At 36.3% G+C, this 16,270-nt stretch overlaps 2 protein-coding genes across 8 annotated transcripts in view; one reads left to right on the top strand and one right to left on the bottom strand.

Moving 5' to 3' along the window:
- Positions 1-1,321: 1,321 nt before the first annotated feature.
- LOC126970860 (vacuolar protein sorting-associated protein 26C) lies at positions 1,322-14,600 on the bottom strand. The gene is made up of 7 exons (XM_050817010.1): positions 14,382-14,600; positions 14,035-14,181; positions 13,600-13,842; positions 6,816-6,971; positions 5,888-5,984; positions 3,601-3,726; positions 1,322-1,539 (listed from the first exon to the last, which is right to left on the bottom strand). Exons 1-7 carry the CDS (start codon positions 14,436-14,438, stop codon positions 1,454-1,456), a joined length of 912 nt encoding a protein of 303 aa, XP_050672967.1. The 5' UTR covers positions 14,439-14,600; the 3' UTR covers positions 1,322-1,453.
- Positions 14,601-15,218: 618 nt separating this feature from the next.
- Positions 15,219-16,270, top strand: part of LOC126970804 (kinesin-like protein Klp68D) — a 74,507-nt gene continuing 73,455 nt past the window's right edge. For all 7 annotated transcript variants that reach the window (XR_007730704.1, XR_007730703.1, XR_007730700.1 and 4 more), the window contains exon 1: positions 15,219-15,577. Coding sequence is in view for 2 of the 7 variants with exons in the window: in XM_050816924.1 (XP_050672881.1) it covers positions 15,473-15,577 (105 nt within the window). In the remaining 5 variants the exon portion in view is untranslated. The remainder of the gene's footprint in view (positions 15,578-16,270) is intronic.

Raw genomic sequence — 16,270 nt, 5'->3', positions numbered from 1 at the left:
ATGGCAATACCGACCCACTCAACACATGTTTAGAGAACCTGTCTCACTTCGCTGTTCGTAGGGTTCCTTCTTAATCTTAACTTTTTTTATTTTGTCTGAGATCGTGCTAGATTGGGTGTGGTAAAATAACACACCATATTTTGCTGTTTTTTCGCCAAAGTATAGCGCTACGAAACCGCATGACGTCTGGCAACACTTAACTATTGTTGTGTAATAGATGTCTTAATATTTAAATTTATAGGTCTAGATAGTCTCTTGCCAGATAACCATACATGAAAACAAACCAGGTTAATTACTTTAGTGTGTGTGACAAGCTACATCTTACACTCGCGATTTGTATGCCACTTTGGTGTTAGTATACGTGCATTGCTCAAAATAGAGGTTAACTATTAACCTCAACTTTTTCGACGTTTGCACAGCTGTCACGGTCTATCTAGACGTATAAATAATCTAAGATATATACTATCTCGTATGATAAGCACAAATTTACGTTTATAATGATTGGCGCTTGAGAATTTATTTCATGATGCATGGTGATAATTAATGTACTTATATCTTTCGTGCTGTTCATAATTCGTTTAATCAAGTAAGGATACCAATATTGTAAAAAATATATTCGGTAATATTAAGGATTAAAATTTGAAATATTGTGAAATAATAATAACAGATGACGCCATCTTGTAAAACGTCACTTGTGACAGTTCGACTTTCAAATTGTTGTTTAATACGATTATATTTATAAAAAATATTTAATAAAGGATAATATGGAAATATTATTTAATCTTTCTTAATCTAACTCATCTTCTATTCATTCATATAGCTACTCTAAGAGGCTTTGAGTTGTTTCCCACCCCACATTCACGGTCATTTTGTAAAGATTTGTTATTTATGACAGTTAGGGACGTGACGAGCAGGACGTTCAGCTGATGGTAATTGATAGGCCCTGCCCATTACAATGCAGTGAGGCTCAGGATTCTTGGAATAAACAAAATTCTGAGCAGCACTACAACTGCTCTCGTCACTGAGACATAAGATGTTAAGTCTCATTTCCCCAGTAATTTCACTAGCTACGGTGCCCCCTTCAGACCGAAAAACAGTAATATTTACACATTACTGATTTACGGCAGAAATAGGCGTTGTGGTACCCATAATCTTGCCAGCATTCTGTGCAAAGAAGCCTCCCATTGGTAAATTATATAGAGGTTAACGGTGAACCTCAATTTGCGATGTTTTCACAGCTGCCACAATCTATCTAGATGTGTAAATCCCCATCTGTGGGGGTCTGACAGAGCATGAATGTAAAATAAATTAAAAGACTTCGTAACTTATAATAGTTTATTATATACATCTTTCTAACCGATAAAATAAAAACACTAATGAAAATACCTATTTTGGGATGCATATACCTAGGCGAGAGGAATTAAATTATGATGGGAAACCAATCAACGAACAATTATCTACATCGTAATAAAAGTATGGGAAAGTTTTCAGTTATTAAATAATTGTCTTCAAATATCACAGCAATATTTAACTCGAACTCTGAAACAAAACACATTGAATCCAATTATTGTTGTAAATGTTATTTTATTTTATCTTTCTCATTATGTTAATTAATAAGTTATTACTAACACTATTTTGTAAGCTTGCAAATTGTACCAACAAATATGGATGTAATCCGAAATAAATCATTATTATATTAATTATTTGAAAAATTTCACTCAAGTTGTGTAACGTACGGACAAGAATGGCTTGTTTGCGGATAATCCTCAATCAAAATTTTGAGTCTCGTGCCAGATTTTAGCGAGACAACACGTCCTGAGGATGCCTCGTGTAGAGGCGAAACACGTGTCGAATTGTTTAAAGACAAATATTGGCGGAATTAACACTAAAGAAAACTCAAATCATTTGTATAACTATGGATTTCCCGCAAAGTAACGCCTACTTCTATAAATTTTGCGGAAATTCCGTTACAGTCACAATATATTCCCTTTTTTTTCTAACTTGATGTATCTCCGATACAGATTTTCTTGTCTCTCGCATGATTTGTTAGTTTATTGTAAGTCTATGCTACAGACTTACATCAAAAAGAATTCTAAAGAAATCAATTTTGAGAAAATAACTGCCGTTTTACAGTAAAACACAGGTGGTAAATTCTATGGTCTAACTGTGGTGACATAACAATAAAAATTTGTGGAAATATCGGTTATTTTTGTTGGGCGACGTATATGCTTCTACAATATGATCCCAGAAAATGTACAAAACAAATGTGTTACGAAATTTAAAAGAATTGTTAAATAACGTTTGTGTGGGAAAGGTTATTATAGCATAAACGATTTTCTTAATGACACCACGGACTGGGAATAACGAAGCGAACACCCTCAGGCTATTTAATTATTAATGTTTATTGTACGATATCACATTGTAAGCCCGCTGAGTTTCTTGCGACTATTGTTCTCAGTTCTGAGGCAGTCTCTTTTGAATGGGTGGTAGTTTTTGACGTTCAATAAGTGATTTTAAATCCTATTTTGAAGAAAAATATTTGAATTTGAAATTTGAACATAACTCATTGTGGCAAAGATGAAATTAGTGTGAAGAAAAACGATGATGAATAATTAAAGGCATAAAGGACATGATTTTAAAGGCAGAAGGGTATTACTTAATAATAATTGTTTGTTTGCACCCACACTTCTTTTCACGGGACCCAACTATAAAAGTATTTTTGTCAAATATTACACATCGATTCGGACGAATAGACAGCGGAGACTGTTAAAACATCCCCACTAGTTCCTCTTCAGGTATGATACCCTAAAAATGAGCTGTATCCGTATATACCCTTTTTTATGGAAGAGCAGGACAAACAAACGTACGAGTCACCTGTAGTTTAGTGATTTCCGCCCACCCCATTTTCTCCTGCAACACTAGAGGAGTCACAGGAGTTTCGCCTATTAGGAAAGTGTACACGCTTTTTTTGAAGGCACCCATGTCATATCGTTCTGTAAACACCTGATTCATGTGGAAACAAGTTTTTGTTTCACAACCTCACATTTTGCAGTAATCATTGTAAAGCTCATACGTGGGTTTTACAGTCGGAGGCGTTACTCAAACTAGTTAGATCAGGAGAAGGCTCAGAGATGGTTTGATAATATATTATATTAACTTTCATTCTTTGTCTTCGGACAATACAATTTCCAGTTCATTAGGTAGGATTTATGTTTTACCCTGCAATTACTTCAGAGTATTCCGAAGAGCAGTTTCACGTGATTCCTGCCGCCGAAATCCACCTTCACACGACACGCCACAAATTTAGGATACCATCCTAAACATCTGGCGTACTTCCACAGTGCGGTTTTCAAGGAACTTTCTTCCACATACCACAAAGCTGTGGAATGAGCTTGTTTCCGGGACGATACGACTTACCTTCAAAAAAGGCGTACAACTTTCGTAATGGCCGGCAACGCCCCTGTGATTCCTCTGGTGTTGCAAGAGAAAATGGGCGACGATGGTCACTTAACATCAGATGACCCGTGCTTTTTCGACACCGAAAACGCTCGTTTCTCCTCCTTTTCCATAAAAAAGGGTGGTTCCACAGCTCGGACTCACCAATGTTAAAGTTGTGCGTGGTAGTGGTGGGACAGGTGAACAGCCGGGGCAGCACCATATACAGCGGAATGTCCCGCGAGCGACACACGTCGCCGTCGCCCACTTGGATGTTCTGGATCTCTGTGGCTAGAATCATGGAACAGATTTAAGTATAATGATTATGCATTTATGAAGTAGGAAGAAAAACGAAATCACCGCGCACCCAATCTTAAAACACCAGAGAAATAACGGGAGCGTTGCCTGCCCTGGAGGTAGCCCTTTTGAAGAAGAAGAAGAAAAAAAGTAGTTTATTCTGAAACTTAACGTATACAAGTAGACTTATTTATTAATTTATATGAACGTACAGAAATGGACTTCACCTCAGCATAATACTCATCATACCCACAGGTGATATGATCAGCGCTGGTCTTCCGGAGAACTCCAGGTGGTCTAGCGGATTGTCAAACTACTTAAAGGTTACACATATATGAAGGGTTACCATACTAAAATAATAATATCACAATAAAAAAGTAATAACAACAAAACAAAAATCACATAAAATTTCGTAACCTGACCTAATTAAATAATTTTGGGATGTGTCGTTCTGGACACAGAGCAAGGCTAAGGAGCAGCTAAAATCCTTGAAAACTACGGATATATATTTTTATGCAACCGTCAGAAATATTATCTCATATTTTGATTTAACAAGAAAAGCATCAATTAACTGCTAACATATTCCCGACTCCGAGATAGATCCAGTCCGATCAACTGGATAATTTGGCAATGCGTACAGATATGGGGTCTTTCTATACCTATCTTCTACCGCCCAACCATTCCCCTTGGTAAACTAGGTTAAATCCACACGAAATTAAGTCAGATGCGAATTACCGTTGATGTCTTGCATTCAATGACCTCGCGTTTTGCAAAACAAATCTTGCCTTACACATCCACGTTTTGGAATAATATGCCGGATGCCAAATTCCGGAACAGGTAGGAACTTTGAAACTTCAAGCTTAGAGCCAGCAGCCGATATTGAAAGGAAATAAAAACCATATCATTTTTGTTGATCAGAGACAAAAAGACACCATTTCACAAGAACAAGAAAGGCACTATGAGGATTGCTGAACTGTTTTAAGTTTGTCTATATTATAAGATGGTTGATCGAACCGAAAAGCTAATAATGAAATTGTCATCTGCAACATTCCTAGCATTAATAAAGTCGTCCACTACAAATATATGGGCTCCCAAATCAACAATGACGGCAGCTAAGTCCCAGAGATAAAAAGGAGAAACGGAATGGCAAATATGCTATGTCCCGACTAAACAACATCTGGAAGAAAAGAGGAATGGGTTATCAAAATTAAGACTAGACTATATATAGAAACGTGGGCCAAGAAAGGCGAAGGATTGATGCATTCGAGATGTGGTGCTGGTGGCGATTGCTAAGTATACCTTTTAAGTCCGGTTATCTTGTTTTATGCATGATAAATCTTTAGGGTTTATCAGCCGAGATCCCCATAGTGACTTATATTTTCATTCAAAGTGTTGTAGTATGTGGCAGAAAGTTCCTTGAAAGCCTCACTGTGGAGGAGCGCCAGACATCCAGTGGGAGGTTCCAAAATTCGGAGCGGTAACGTTATTGCGCTCGTCACTTTGAGAAATATTATATTATGTCGTCGTTATTAGCCCAGTAATTTCACTAGCTACGGCGCCATTCAAACCGAAGGCACCGTTGCCGCCATCCAGTAAAAGGAACCTACTGTTATGATTAGTTTAACTTCTGTAGTTTGTGTAGTGCAAAGGTGGAATTTGGCGACAGAGATCAGGTGAAACAGTTCTTCAGAACAATCCCCATGATAATTAAGGAAAAAGACACACAACAACTCTTTTAAGGGTTTTTCTATTTGTTGGTTTGTTGTTCTCATCCCAATTCCTTTCTTTTTGCTGATTGCTGCCTGTCTCTCCGCGTTTCTATTGCCTTTGACCATCCTGGGATTAATGTTGGCTTGGTGGTAGACTTTTGAGAAGTTTTCTATTATGAAAATAAATGCCAACAGAATATGTGAGGCAGCCTGAGCTGATCTCGGGGAGGGATTCTCCAACGCTCAAGCTACTGTTACCTTCCTATAAATATACCACAGTAATTTAACACATGTTTTTCTCAAAATTTCCCATAGACATATGTGTAGTGCGAGTTCGATTAAACCACAGATTAGGAAACAAATCGAACCTAATCCGTGGGAGAAAACACCATTCGCTCATGATCGAATATAATAAAAATCTCAGCCAATCATGTTGTAATACTAACCATCTCTAGAGAATCCTTCAGCCGAGCCACAGGTTTCGACTCGAACAAGTTGCAGCTCGATGGACTTGATGCCGACTGAGCATTCATCCACACGGATCTGTTGACAGTTCATTTTGTATCTCAGTCATAACGGGAAAGACATGCTTTTAAAGTATTATAAAAGAAAATAAAAAGCATTTATTATTTTCGAAGTCATCATTAATTGAATATTAAAGTGAATGATAATATAATATATTCTTCTTTTTATATAGATTTGATTTGATTTTTATCATAATGCCTACCTATATGACAAACTCTCTCTAGGTTGGTTATGTTCCAGAACAACCCTGGACTAATAGGGGCCCAATGTGTGTTGTATTTCGTCCTCCCCTCTTTTTGGGTGCCATCCTCTAAGCTGATTCAAGGATACCAGAGAGTAAGTAAATATTCTTTAGTATACTCATTTATCATTTCGTTGTTTTTGAAATTATATGTTTTGAGTTACTCTTTAATTGTGTATTTTCAAGATTTATCTTTAGACCGACATCTTGGCTCTCCTGAGCTACCTGTTGTATCATATATTTATTTCATAATTTTTAGATATTTTCCTCAAAAAGGGATATCGGGCTATCTCAATGGCAAATCTGTAGTTATTTAGCTATCGACCATAATTAAATTAAATATTTAGGTCTGATACTTACCTCTTTATTAGGAAATGATTTCCTACTGATCCTAGCCATATGCAGCTCCTGCTTATAATATAGATACTTTTTAACAGTGTTGATGTACGTTATGAATAAGGCTGTCAAAAGTGCAAAAAAATGCAAGATATAAACGTTTTTGGTATTCATTTCTTACTGAAAAAGTTTTTTAACTTTAGAGGGGTCGAGTTTCGAACTCGAACTCTTATATACTCGAGTATATAATCAGTACTCAGAAGACCACATACCTTCCCAGTGATGGGCTTGTCCAGAGCGCACACAGTGGAGTCTATCTCTGCATAGAGCTGGAAATGTGGCATGGAGGCTCGAGTGGCAGCCGCCGACGCGCGGATGCTATTTGGCGTGATCTCACATCGCACTGGCTTCAGAGGTGGCGGATCTTGCTATATTCATACAAATAAAATTTCAGACATTATGTTGCCTACAGCTACTGATAGTAAAATATATAAAAGCCTCAGCTCAAATTGTGAATGAGTATGATGAAATGAATAGGTCTCATTAGCGGTGTACAGAGGCATTTTTATTGGGTGGTTGTGCTTATGAGAAGGGCAGTTGCACACTTAGATACTGCACTTTCCTTTGGATCAATTGTGCACTATATCAGTCCATGCTATGGCACTACAAGATACTCTATCCACTACTATGAACCTGACAATGTTCAAGGGATCTATTGGCAGTTCTTTTAGGGCACCTCATTCACTTAGGATGTGATATGATGTTTCATCCTTATACCATTAAACCACCATATACCATTTAACTTAAGGATCTTTAATTTCTTTAAGTAAAATACGGGCCATACTATATAGTCAATGAAAATATAAAATTCTATTGGTGAAAATACTTTTCAAATTGTTTATTTCGAGTTCTTTTTATTATAACAAATATGATAAAGAGAACCTGTAGTCGTTCAACAACATTCTTGACTAAATATATTAAAATTTAATTTAAATATAATTATCATTTTATTAATTTGAAGTTATAATTATAATTTTTTTAATATTTATTTATTACACAAAGGAAGAAGAAATGACACATTTGATTTCATAAATACTAAAAGTTATGGCAAGATATATAAGATGCTAAGAATGGAATACAAAGACCCTTTATAAAAAAGAGACTTTTAACTAAGTACAATATTTATATAATAATAATAATAACTAGGCCATACAAGTATATTATAATTTAGACTAACCTTCCATGTATACATATTTTAAATAAAAAAAGAGTGTATAATCTGGCAGTACCTCATAAATAAATAATTATATAAAGATACTGTGATCACTTTCTAACCGGTGACCCGTTTCTCTGAATTTATTTATTTATTCTAATATTTTTATTTTATTTCTTAGGGACAATAAACAGTTCACACAATACATTTTACTATTTACAGAATACAGTAAACATTAAATTAATTTCTAGTGAGAACCCCCACCGTTATCCACAGGTTAATTTTATAGTTACTAGTAACTAACACACGGTGAATAACAAAGCTTAACATTAATTAAAGTAATATGTACATACAAAAAGACGAAAGAAATACAAAATTAGACGTCTTAAAACTAAATTATTTACAAAATTACATTACATTTAAACAAAAGGGTTACCTAATGAGATTTAACATAAAAAATATATTAATCCTGTTCACTTTAATAGTTATTTATGCAACTGTTGTGTAATAAGATGTATTAAAACACGAATGTGGGCGAAGCCGAGTGTGATAATAGTATCACATGAGTGTTTTAATACCTAATTATCAACAGTTGCATACAAGACTTTATCTACACCCAGAATATGAATCCTCTAAAAGATTCTGAAACAGTTAGCTTACTGCTAACATTAAAACAGCCAGCCCTAGTAGTAACCTAATATCATCCCTTACTGATTATATACAAATAAACTAAGTATTAATGAAAGAATTATTAATTTTAACTTTAAGTAATTTACATTTTATATAGTGCAATTATTAAAATTCACTTGATTATTATGTTATTTTGCAGCGCTTAAAATATCCGGCGGTGTGCTGTCAAAACTTGAATCACTCATTTTTTCAAGAAAAATGGCGGGGTTTCGAATAACCTATTTTTTTTTACGGCGCGCCATGTTCTGGTAGTGTGGAACGCGCGTAAACGAAAATGTTCTTTTTTTGAAATTCATACAGATACCACGCATCGAGCAATAAGATGTGGATGTTTGTTGAAACTCTTTGTGCATGAAGGGATCGAAAAAAAAACCAAGGAGTGTTGTTATGAAATTCAGTACAACATTACAGCACTCGTTTGGATGATGTAATGGTTATTACGACATTGGGTGTTTTAATGTTGGTAATAAGCTAACTGTTTCAGAATCTTTAATAGAGGATTTAAAGCATGGGCATAAATGTCATTTACTTGCTTTTTAAATTTTGTTTTTGTTGAAAAGATAATGTCAAGGTCATTAAAAACGCGGGGGACTGCTCAATTAAGTTTATTGTTATGTTCGATGCAATTTTCGATCATATATATTGTTACAAATATTGTACAATGTCCTTGCTTCCAAAAGAGTATGCCGATTGCGTTAGCTAAGAAGTTTAAAACTTTCAAGAAATTGACTGTACGTTCGTTTCGTACGCCCATATTGGAATGATTTCCAATTGATTGATATTCAACTAAGGAATTTACTTTGTATCCTCTCCAAAGTGCATATTTATTAAATACTGGGCCAACTGGGATGGCAATATTAAAAATGTTGAGGGACGCTTAAAGTCACTACACGACCTCATGATGAAGGCAAATAATCTGAACGCTTTATCTCTGATGGTGCTTATGTGTTGTTACTCCCAAGACCTTAATTAACGAAACGCGCTTTACTATAAAGCCAGATAATATGTAATTACTGGTTATAACGTTTTTATTTTTTGAAAAAGAGATGGAATAGCATTTATCAAAATTAATTTTCAATTTATTACGATAGCAGAAAAGAATAAATCTATTTAGGTCCTGCTGAAGTAGGTCAACATCAGACTCATTGCTAATACTTCTATATTTTTTTAGGTCATCGGCGTACATTAAGAACTGTGACTTCTGGAAACAATTTTTTATGTCATTAATATATATAAAATCTTTATATATATATATAATTCTTGTGTGCGTGTGTATGTCACTGAACTCCTCCTAGACGGCTGGACCGATTTTATTGAAACTTTCTGTGTGTCTTCAGGTGGATTCGAGAATGGTTTAGATTCACAATTGAACTACCTCCTGAACGGCTGGACCGATTTTGATGAGATTTTTGTGTGTTCCAGTGAATTTGAGATTGATGTGTGTCTTCGGGTGGATTCAAGAATGGTTTACATTCACAATTGAACTACCTCCAAAACGGCTAGACCGATTTTGATGATATTTTTGTGTGTTCCAGTGTATTTGAGATTGGTTTAGATTCTCAATTCCGTCCATATAGTGTATTTTAGTGGACTCCTCCTAACGGCTGGACCGATTTTTCATATTTAAGACGTGTGTCCGAAATTTCCGACAGGACAACGTCTGTTGGGTCCACTAGTATATATACAATATATAAACAATAACGGACCCAAAATGGATCCCTGTGGAACACCAGAAGATGTCTGATTTATAACTGTTAATTACAACTACTTGGCTTCTACGAGTTACGTAAGAGGATAACCATCTGAGTAGATATCCTCTGATACATTTATAAGCTATTTTATTGAGAAGCAGTTCGTGGTCCACTTTATCAAAGCATTTTTCAAAATCACATTGTATATACATACAGCATCGATGTGCAAGCAATGGTCCAAATGCTCAAACAAATAATTCGTAAAAACCAAAAGGTTAGTAGTGGTGGATCAACGTTTCACAAAACCATGCTGTTCAGGGATTATTACACTGTGTAGACCAATGGTAATGGTATAGGGCTCCTGTTTCCGCAATTAAACCACTAGCCCATGCTAATTACTGCATTACTGCACGCAAAATGGACCCATGTCCATTTTGCGTGCAGTAATGGCCGGTTACTCCAACCAGCCCAGCTCCTTCCAGAAGTTCAGAACATTCCTGGGGTGTTCACAGACTTCTTGGAGCGACCTTGTATTGGTTAAGGTTTTTGCCCGTTGGTTGGCCACCCCCGCACATTCCAGGATTACGTGAGCGACCGTTTCGTCTTCGGTCAGACAACCTCTGCACTTAGGGCTGTCCGTTACGCCGATTGTGAAAAGGTGTTTGTTTAGTGATGTGTGACCCGTTAGGGTGCCCACCATTATACGGATGTCATGTCTGTTGAGGCTCATAAGTCTACGTGTCAGTTTGGGCGATAGTGCAGGTATCGCCACCTTCGACTGTCTACAGCTTGAGACATTCATCCATCGGGTGTTGTGTAGGTCGTTGGTGAGAGAGCGTATCCATGAGCGCATTTGGCTGAAGGGCAGTGGCAGAAGTGACAATGGACCAGACACTGTATTTGCCGATGCCCGCCTTGCAAGCTCATCCGCTGCATCATTACCCAACGAACCACTATGTCCCTTGATCCATTGCAGAGTTACCTGGTTATAAGAGGCAACTTGCTCGTGATTTGGGGTTTGGTGACATTCGTGTATTAGTGCTGAGTTGTGTGTGGTACCCTTCAGCGCTGTTAGTACCGCCATACTGTCAGAAAGAAATCTGATGTTGTGGCCATGTACCTTTCTTCTTAATATAGCGCTGGCGGCTTCCTTGATGGCTACGCATTCACATTGGAAGATGGAGCTGTGTGTGCCCAAGGGTATGGAAATGTGTATGTTTAGTTCCTGTGAGAATATGCCGGCACCAGTTCCAGTAGCCATTTTCGAGCCGTCTGTGTAAATTCTTAGTTCGTTTACACCTGACTGGTCAGCATCTTTCTCATATAGCTGTATGTGATAGTTTTTATGGAAGGTATTTGTTTTAGTTATCTTATCACATGGTGCCTCACAGAGTGGATAATTCTTTGTTACCCTATTCCAGAGCTTATCTGTTAGGCCGTCTTCATTCTTCCATACACCCAACAGCTTTAGACGTAGAGTCGCCATTGTCGCTTCTTGTTGAAAGTGTATGTCGAGTGGTGTTAGCCCTAGAATAGTTTCAAGGGCCGAGGAAGGCGTGGTGCGCATGCATCCTGTTATGGCTGTGCAGGCCAGCCGCTGGAAACGCTGCAGCTTGGTTTGTACTGTCACAAGCTCTGTCCTGGGCCACCACGCTATTGCTCCGTAGGAGATAATTGGTCTGATGACTGCTGTATAGAGCCATCTGCTTATCTTTGGAGCAAGACCCCAGGTTCTGCCTATGAGTCTTCTGCACTGCCAAAAGATGATGCATGCTTTTTCCAGCTTGTTTTCAAGGTGTTTGTTCCAAAGCAACTTACTATCCAGTATAACCCCCAGGTATTTAACTTCTTTAGTAAGGCTTAGTTCGGTGTTGAACAGCTTTGGTAATGTTAGATTACCAAGGCTGCGTTTGTTAGTGAATAGTATTAGTTCCGTCTTTGACGGATTAGCTGTGAGTTTGTGTTGCGCGCACCATTCTTCCAAAATCTTAAAAGCAGATCTCATGAGGCTACATAAGACGTTCTCGACTGGTCCTGTTATTAGAATGGCGAGGTCGTCAGCATAGCCCACCGTGTACTGTTTCTTTTTGTTTAGCCTTGTGATGAGCTCATCTACCACAAGGTTCCAGAGCAGCGGCGAGAGTACCCCTCCTTGTGGGCAGCCCGTTGCCACCACACATCTAGTACTGGTGTTCACAGTAAATCGTATTGCCCTATGCCTCAACATGCTGTCTATCCACCCGGCAATTGTAGGATCTACATCATGAGCGGCTAGCGCTCGGCCTATGCTAGTGAAAGGGGTTTTGTCGAAGGCGCCTTCGATATCAATAAAAGCACCTAAGGTTGATTGTTTACGTGATAATCCTTTCATTGCGAGAGATGTTACGCAATAGAGTGCGGATACGGTTGATCTGCCCTGAGTATAGGCGTGTTGGTTGTCATGTAGCGGTTTTTGTATGAGGGCATTTTCCCTAATATCCCTATCGCAGAGTCTCTCTAGAGTCTTCAACAAAAATGATGTGAGACTGATTGGCCTGTACGATTTGGGATTTGTGTAATCACTTTTGCCGGGCTTAGGGATAAATACCACTTTTACCTCCCTCCACTGGAGCGGTATGTATTTGTAGGCCAGGCATGCCCTATAGATTGCAGTTAAATGCGCTACTAGCGGCCCCATACCGCTCCACTGTGTAGACCAGTATAAATATTGCTGTAAACCAGAGTTTCAAAAACTTTTGATATTAAAGAGAGTATTGAAATAGCTTGGTAATTTTCGGTATTTTGCCGCCACTTTTATGAACTGGTGTTATTTATGCTTGCTTCCAGATATTCGGAAAATAATATATAAAGCGGTTTTGTCAGAGATCTAGCTGTAGACTTTAAAAAAATAACAGGCAAACCATCCGGTCTTGGCCCCTTAGACTTGTCTAGGTTGCTTATTGTTTTAGTCATTGATGTCATAGAAATTTGTATATCCATTATGAGAGTGGAATTATCAGCAAGGTTAGGGTTCGGCAGCCAGTTGTTAGTGTCTTAATGTTGAAGGTTCGTAGACTGAGTGGAAGAATGAGGCAAACAAATTACATGTATCAATTGGGATGTCAGAGGTAGTATTCTTATAATACACATTGGCAGGTATAGCAGTCGTATTTTTACGCTTAGATATGTAAGTCCAAAAATGTTTTATATTTTTAGTGATATTTTCCTCAATTTATTCAATATGATTATGATAACAATTGTTGCACTCCTCTTTGAACCTGGTTAGATATAGAGAAAAAATTTCGTAATCGTTTTCCATTATATCCAGGCTTTTTCTTTGTTCTTATAAATATGTAGCAATCCTAGAGAAAGCCAGTAAGGAAATTGTGCAGACTGTAGGGATATTATACCATAAATCAAATTATAAAAATATGAAATAAGAATGATATTTGTTCAGATAAAACTATCTTCTTATATACTTACCGGTTTATGTTGTACAAAGAATTGACAACTAGTGTTTAGTGGTTTATTGAGGAATGATCTCTTCATACTGCACTTTATTGTATATAAGACATTAACAAACACTCCATGGTATGTCTCCAACAACCCCGGCCCAGCGGAAGTAGGTCTTCCTTTCAATGGAATCTCAAATGGTATCTCAGTTATTCCCACCGGGATCTTGCCTGCTGGTGCCAATTCTAATGATGTATTGATTAAAGTTATTGGCTGCAATGAAATATACCTAATTATTTACAGTTGTTTTGTGTTTTCTTATTTAAATAAAATTAGTTATTAACTAACATTATAGCATAACTGAAACCAGATTAAAGTATTGAGCCTGAAGATTTATAGAGCTTAAAGGGCCACATTCACTAAGCAAGAAGAATTTAATAGGAGACAAAACTGATATATGCTTACCTTAATATTGCTAGAGAATGCATCAAATAATCCAGCATTTTTGCTACTAACTTGTAAGTTCACTGAGCCTTCCAAGGTGAGTGTGAGTCCCTCATGTCTTATATCACCAAAACTCGAGTCTACTACTACCACCCCTGTTAAGTTTTCCTGTCAAAACAAGGGTATATGAATTTATAATCATTTTTATTAGTTAAAATATTTTACGAAAATAGGTACCATTTGATTTATCGAATGTGAGACAAACATGAAAAATCAATTTTGTACACAAATTTAGGTGCTGATAATAATTATTATTATCTGCTAATTTATTAATATGATAATAACTACATAAATTTATAAAAACACACCCCCTCATAATATCCTTTACTGGCTCTTTTAAGGTTTATAGATAAATTAGTTGTCATGGTAAAATACAAGACACGCCGAAAAGATCGTCTTTTCAATTCCTTCCGAATTTCACTTTTCAGTTTCCACAAACTAAAACAGTAAAACTATTTCTGTTTTTTTATTTTTATTTTTTTCGTCAACTATTTCTGTATCTCTGTTTATTTACATATTGTTTTTTCGTCCAATATTAGGATAGGCAAAGGGTTCAAGCCCATACAGCCATTTTACATAATATTATTGTTATTAAATTATTACTAGTACTGTAAGTTCATGTCAATTATTATTAATTGATTAATTAGTTAATAATCATAATAATTACAGAGTACATTTGGATAAAGACATCACTGAATGATATTTTAATTTAAAATATCAATTTTCACGTATGTATATTTTAGTAGGTAATAAAAAAATCCGCCAAATATATTTAGACTAGTTTAAACATAAAAATAGAATCATAAAATTAAAAAAAAACACATTCCAAGTGAAGGACTAGAATACATGGTCATAAAATATGTAAAGAAAATTCACAGAAGGGAGATGTTGAAAAAATTTTAGCGGACGATTAATTTAATATTCATCTGCTAATTAGACGACTTATTAATTTTATTCGTCCGGTTGATGAACGACTAGCAACAGGCAATAAATAAAAACTAACTATGAATCAAAAGTTATTGTCAAACATGATAATCTTAATGAACTATATAGCCTGCCCATAAGATGGGCGAATAAAAAAAACAATTGAACGTATGGTAACGGCGGATGGCCAAGTGTCAACAAACGTCAGTTGTATCAAAATGTCCATCAACGGCGGGTCGATCTGATTTCGCGAAATTTAAATTTTACGATCTTTTTCTTTTATCACAAAAAAGTGTGTTGTTATTTAGAAAAATATTTTTAAACGTTATTGGTTAATTGTGTTTGTTATAGAGAAGAGTTTTGTGAAGTGTTGATTAAAGAATTAGGTGAAATAGACTTTTGTTCGTGTACCCCTAAATGGATCGATAAAAACTATGAATTTATTTTTTATGTGATTTTAAAAAGGTAACAGAAGATGGAAAAATCAGCTCGACCACGAACGGCTCTGAATGAGTGTGTTAGAGTGGTCGTTAGGTGCAGACCCTTGTCAGAACGAGAAAAGAAAGAATGTTACGAGGAGGTAAGGATGAGATTTGTTGATGAAATTCAGGATATCCGATCTGCGCATACTTGGTGCGTTGAATGTAATCAGCTTCTAGACAACCGATAAACAAATAAATTGTTGTTTGAGGCCCAATGTTAAGGCAATGCCACTCAAAATCCTTACGATCGATAATATTAACAATTACGGTGATGTTTATCGCTTATGAATATTTCGATAAACCACTGATGTTTTCGCAGTTCGAACTTGTTTCAAAATAGACAAATTAATTTTTTATGTTAATGGTAAAACATAAAACCTGGGTCATTGCAGAATAAAGGGTTGAAGGTACCTGTAATATATAAATCTTGTCACTTAGTGTACCTTCTACTATCCACAGCCTGTTTTTTTAATTAATCATGTGAACATAATATTTTCCTGTCACATAATGTACATGTGTGCAATGCTGTTTACATATATTAGCATTAATTCAATGAAGGTCTGAGTACCCTTATATAGGCTATTATTTATTTGCAGTGTTTTGCTATGGTGGCATAGCTATATATCTAATATACATATGTACATGCACAGTATACACTGCATTAATAACATCTGGTAGAATAAAAAATACATTGGTCCCTTGCCATACATTTCTGAGAGATTACTTAAATCTTGTAATAGTTACTAAGGAACACCTACACACTTCACAAACAATCCTGAAAACATGCGGAT

The sequence above is a fragment of the Leptidea sinapis genome, chromosome 22, assembly GCF_905404315.1.
Source record: "Leptidea sinapis chromosome 22, ilLepSina1.1, whole genome shotgun sequence".
Taxonomy (NCBI): Eukaryota; Metazoa; Arthropoda; class Insecta; order Lepidoptera; family Pieridae; genus Leptidea; species Leptidea sinapis.
Note: the sequence above shows the minus strand (reverse complement) of the source record. Positions and strands in the feature narration are given on the sequence as shown.

What these genes read in the sequence shown, in the direction of transcription:
- LOC126970860 (XM_050817010.1), bottom strand. Translation starts at nt 14,438, where the DNA reads ATGACAACTAATTTATCTATAAACCTTAAAAGAGCCAGTAAAGGATAT. An exon ending in ACAAGCCCATCACTGGGAAG is followed by an intron (nt 5,985 to 6,815) that starts GTATGTGGTCTT and finishes AACTGTCAACAG; the next exon opens with ATCCGTGTGGATGAATGCTC. An exon ending in CACGCACAACTTTAACATTG is followed by an intron (nt 1,540 to 3,600) that starts GTGAGTCCGAGC and finishes GTTTTGTTTCAG; the next exon opens with AGTTCGAGTTAAATATTGCT.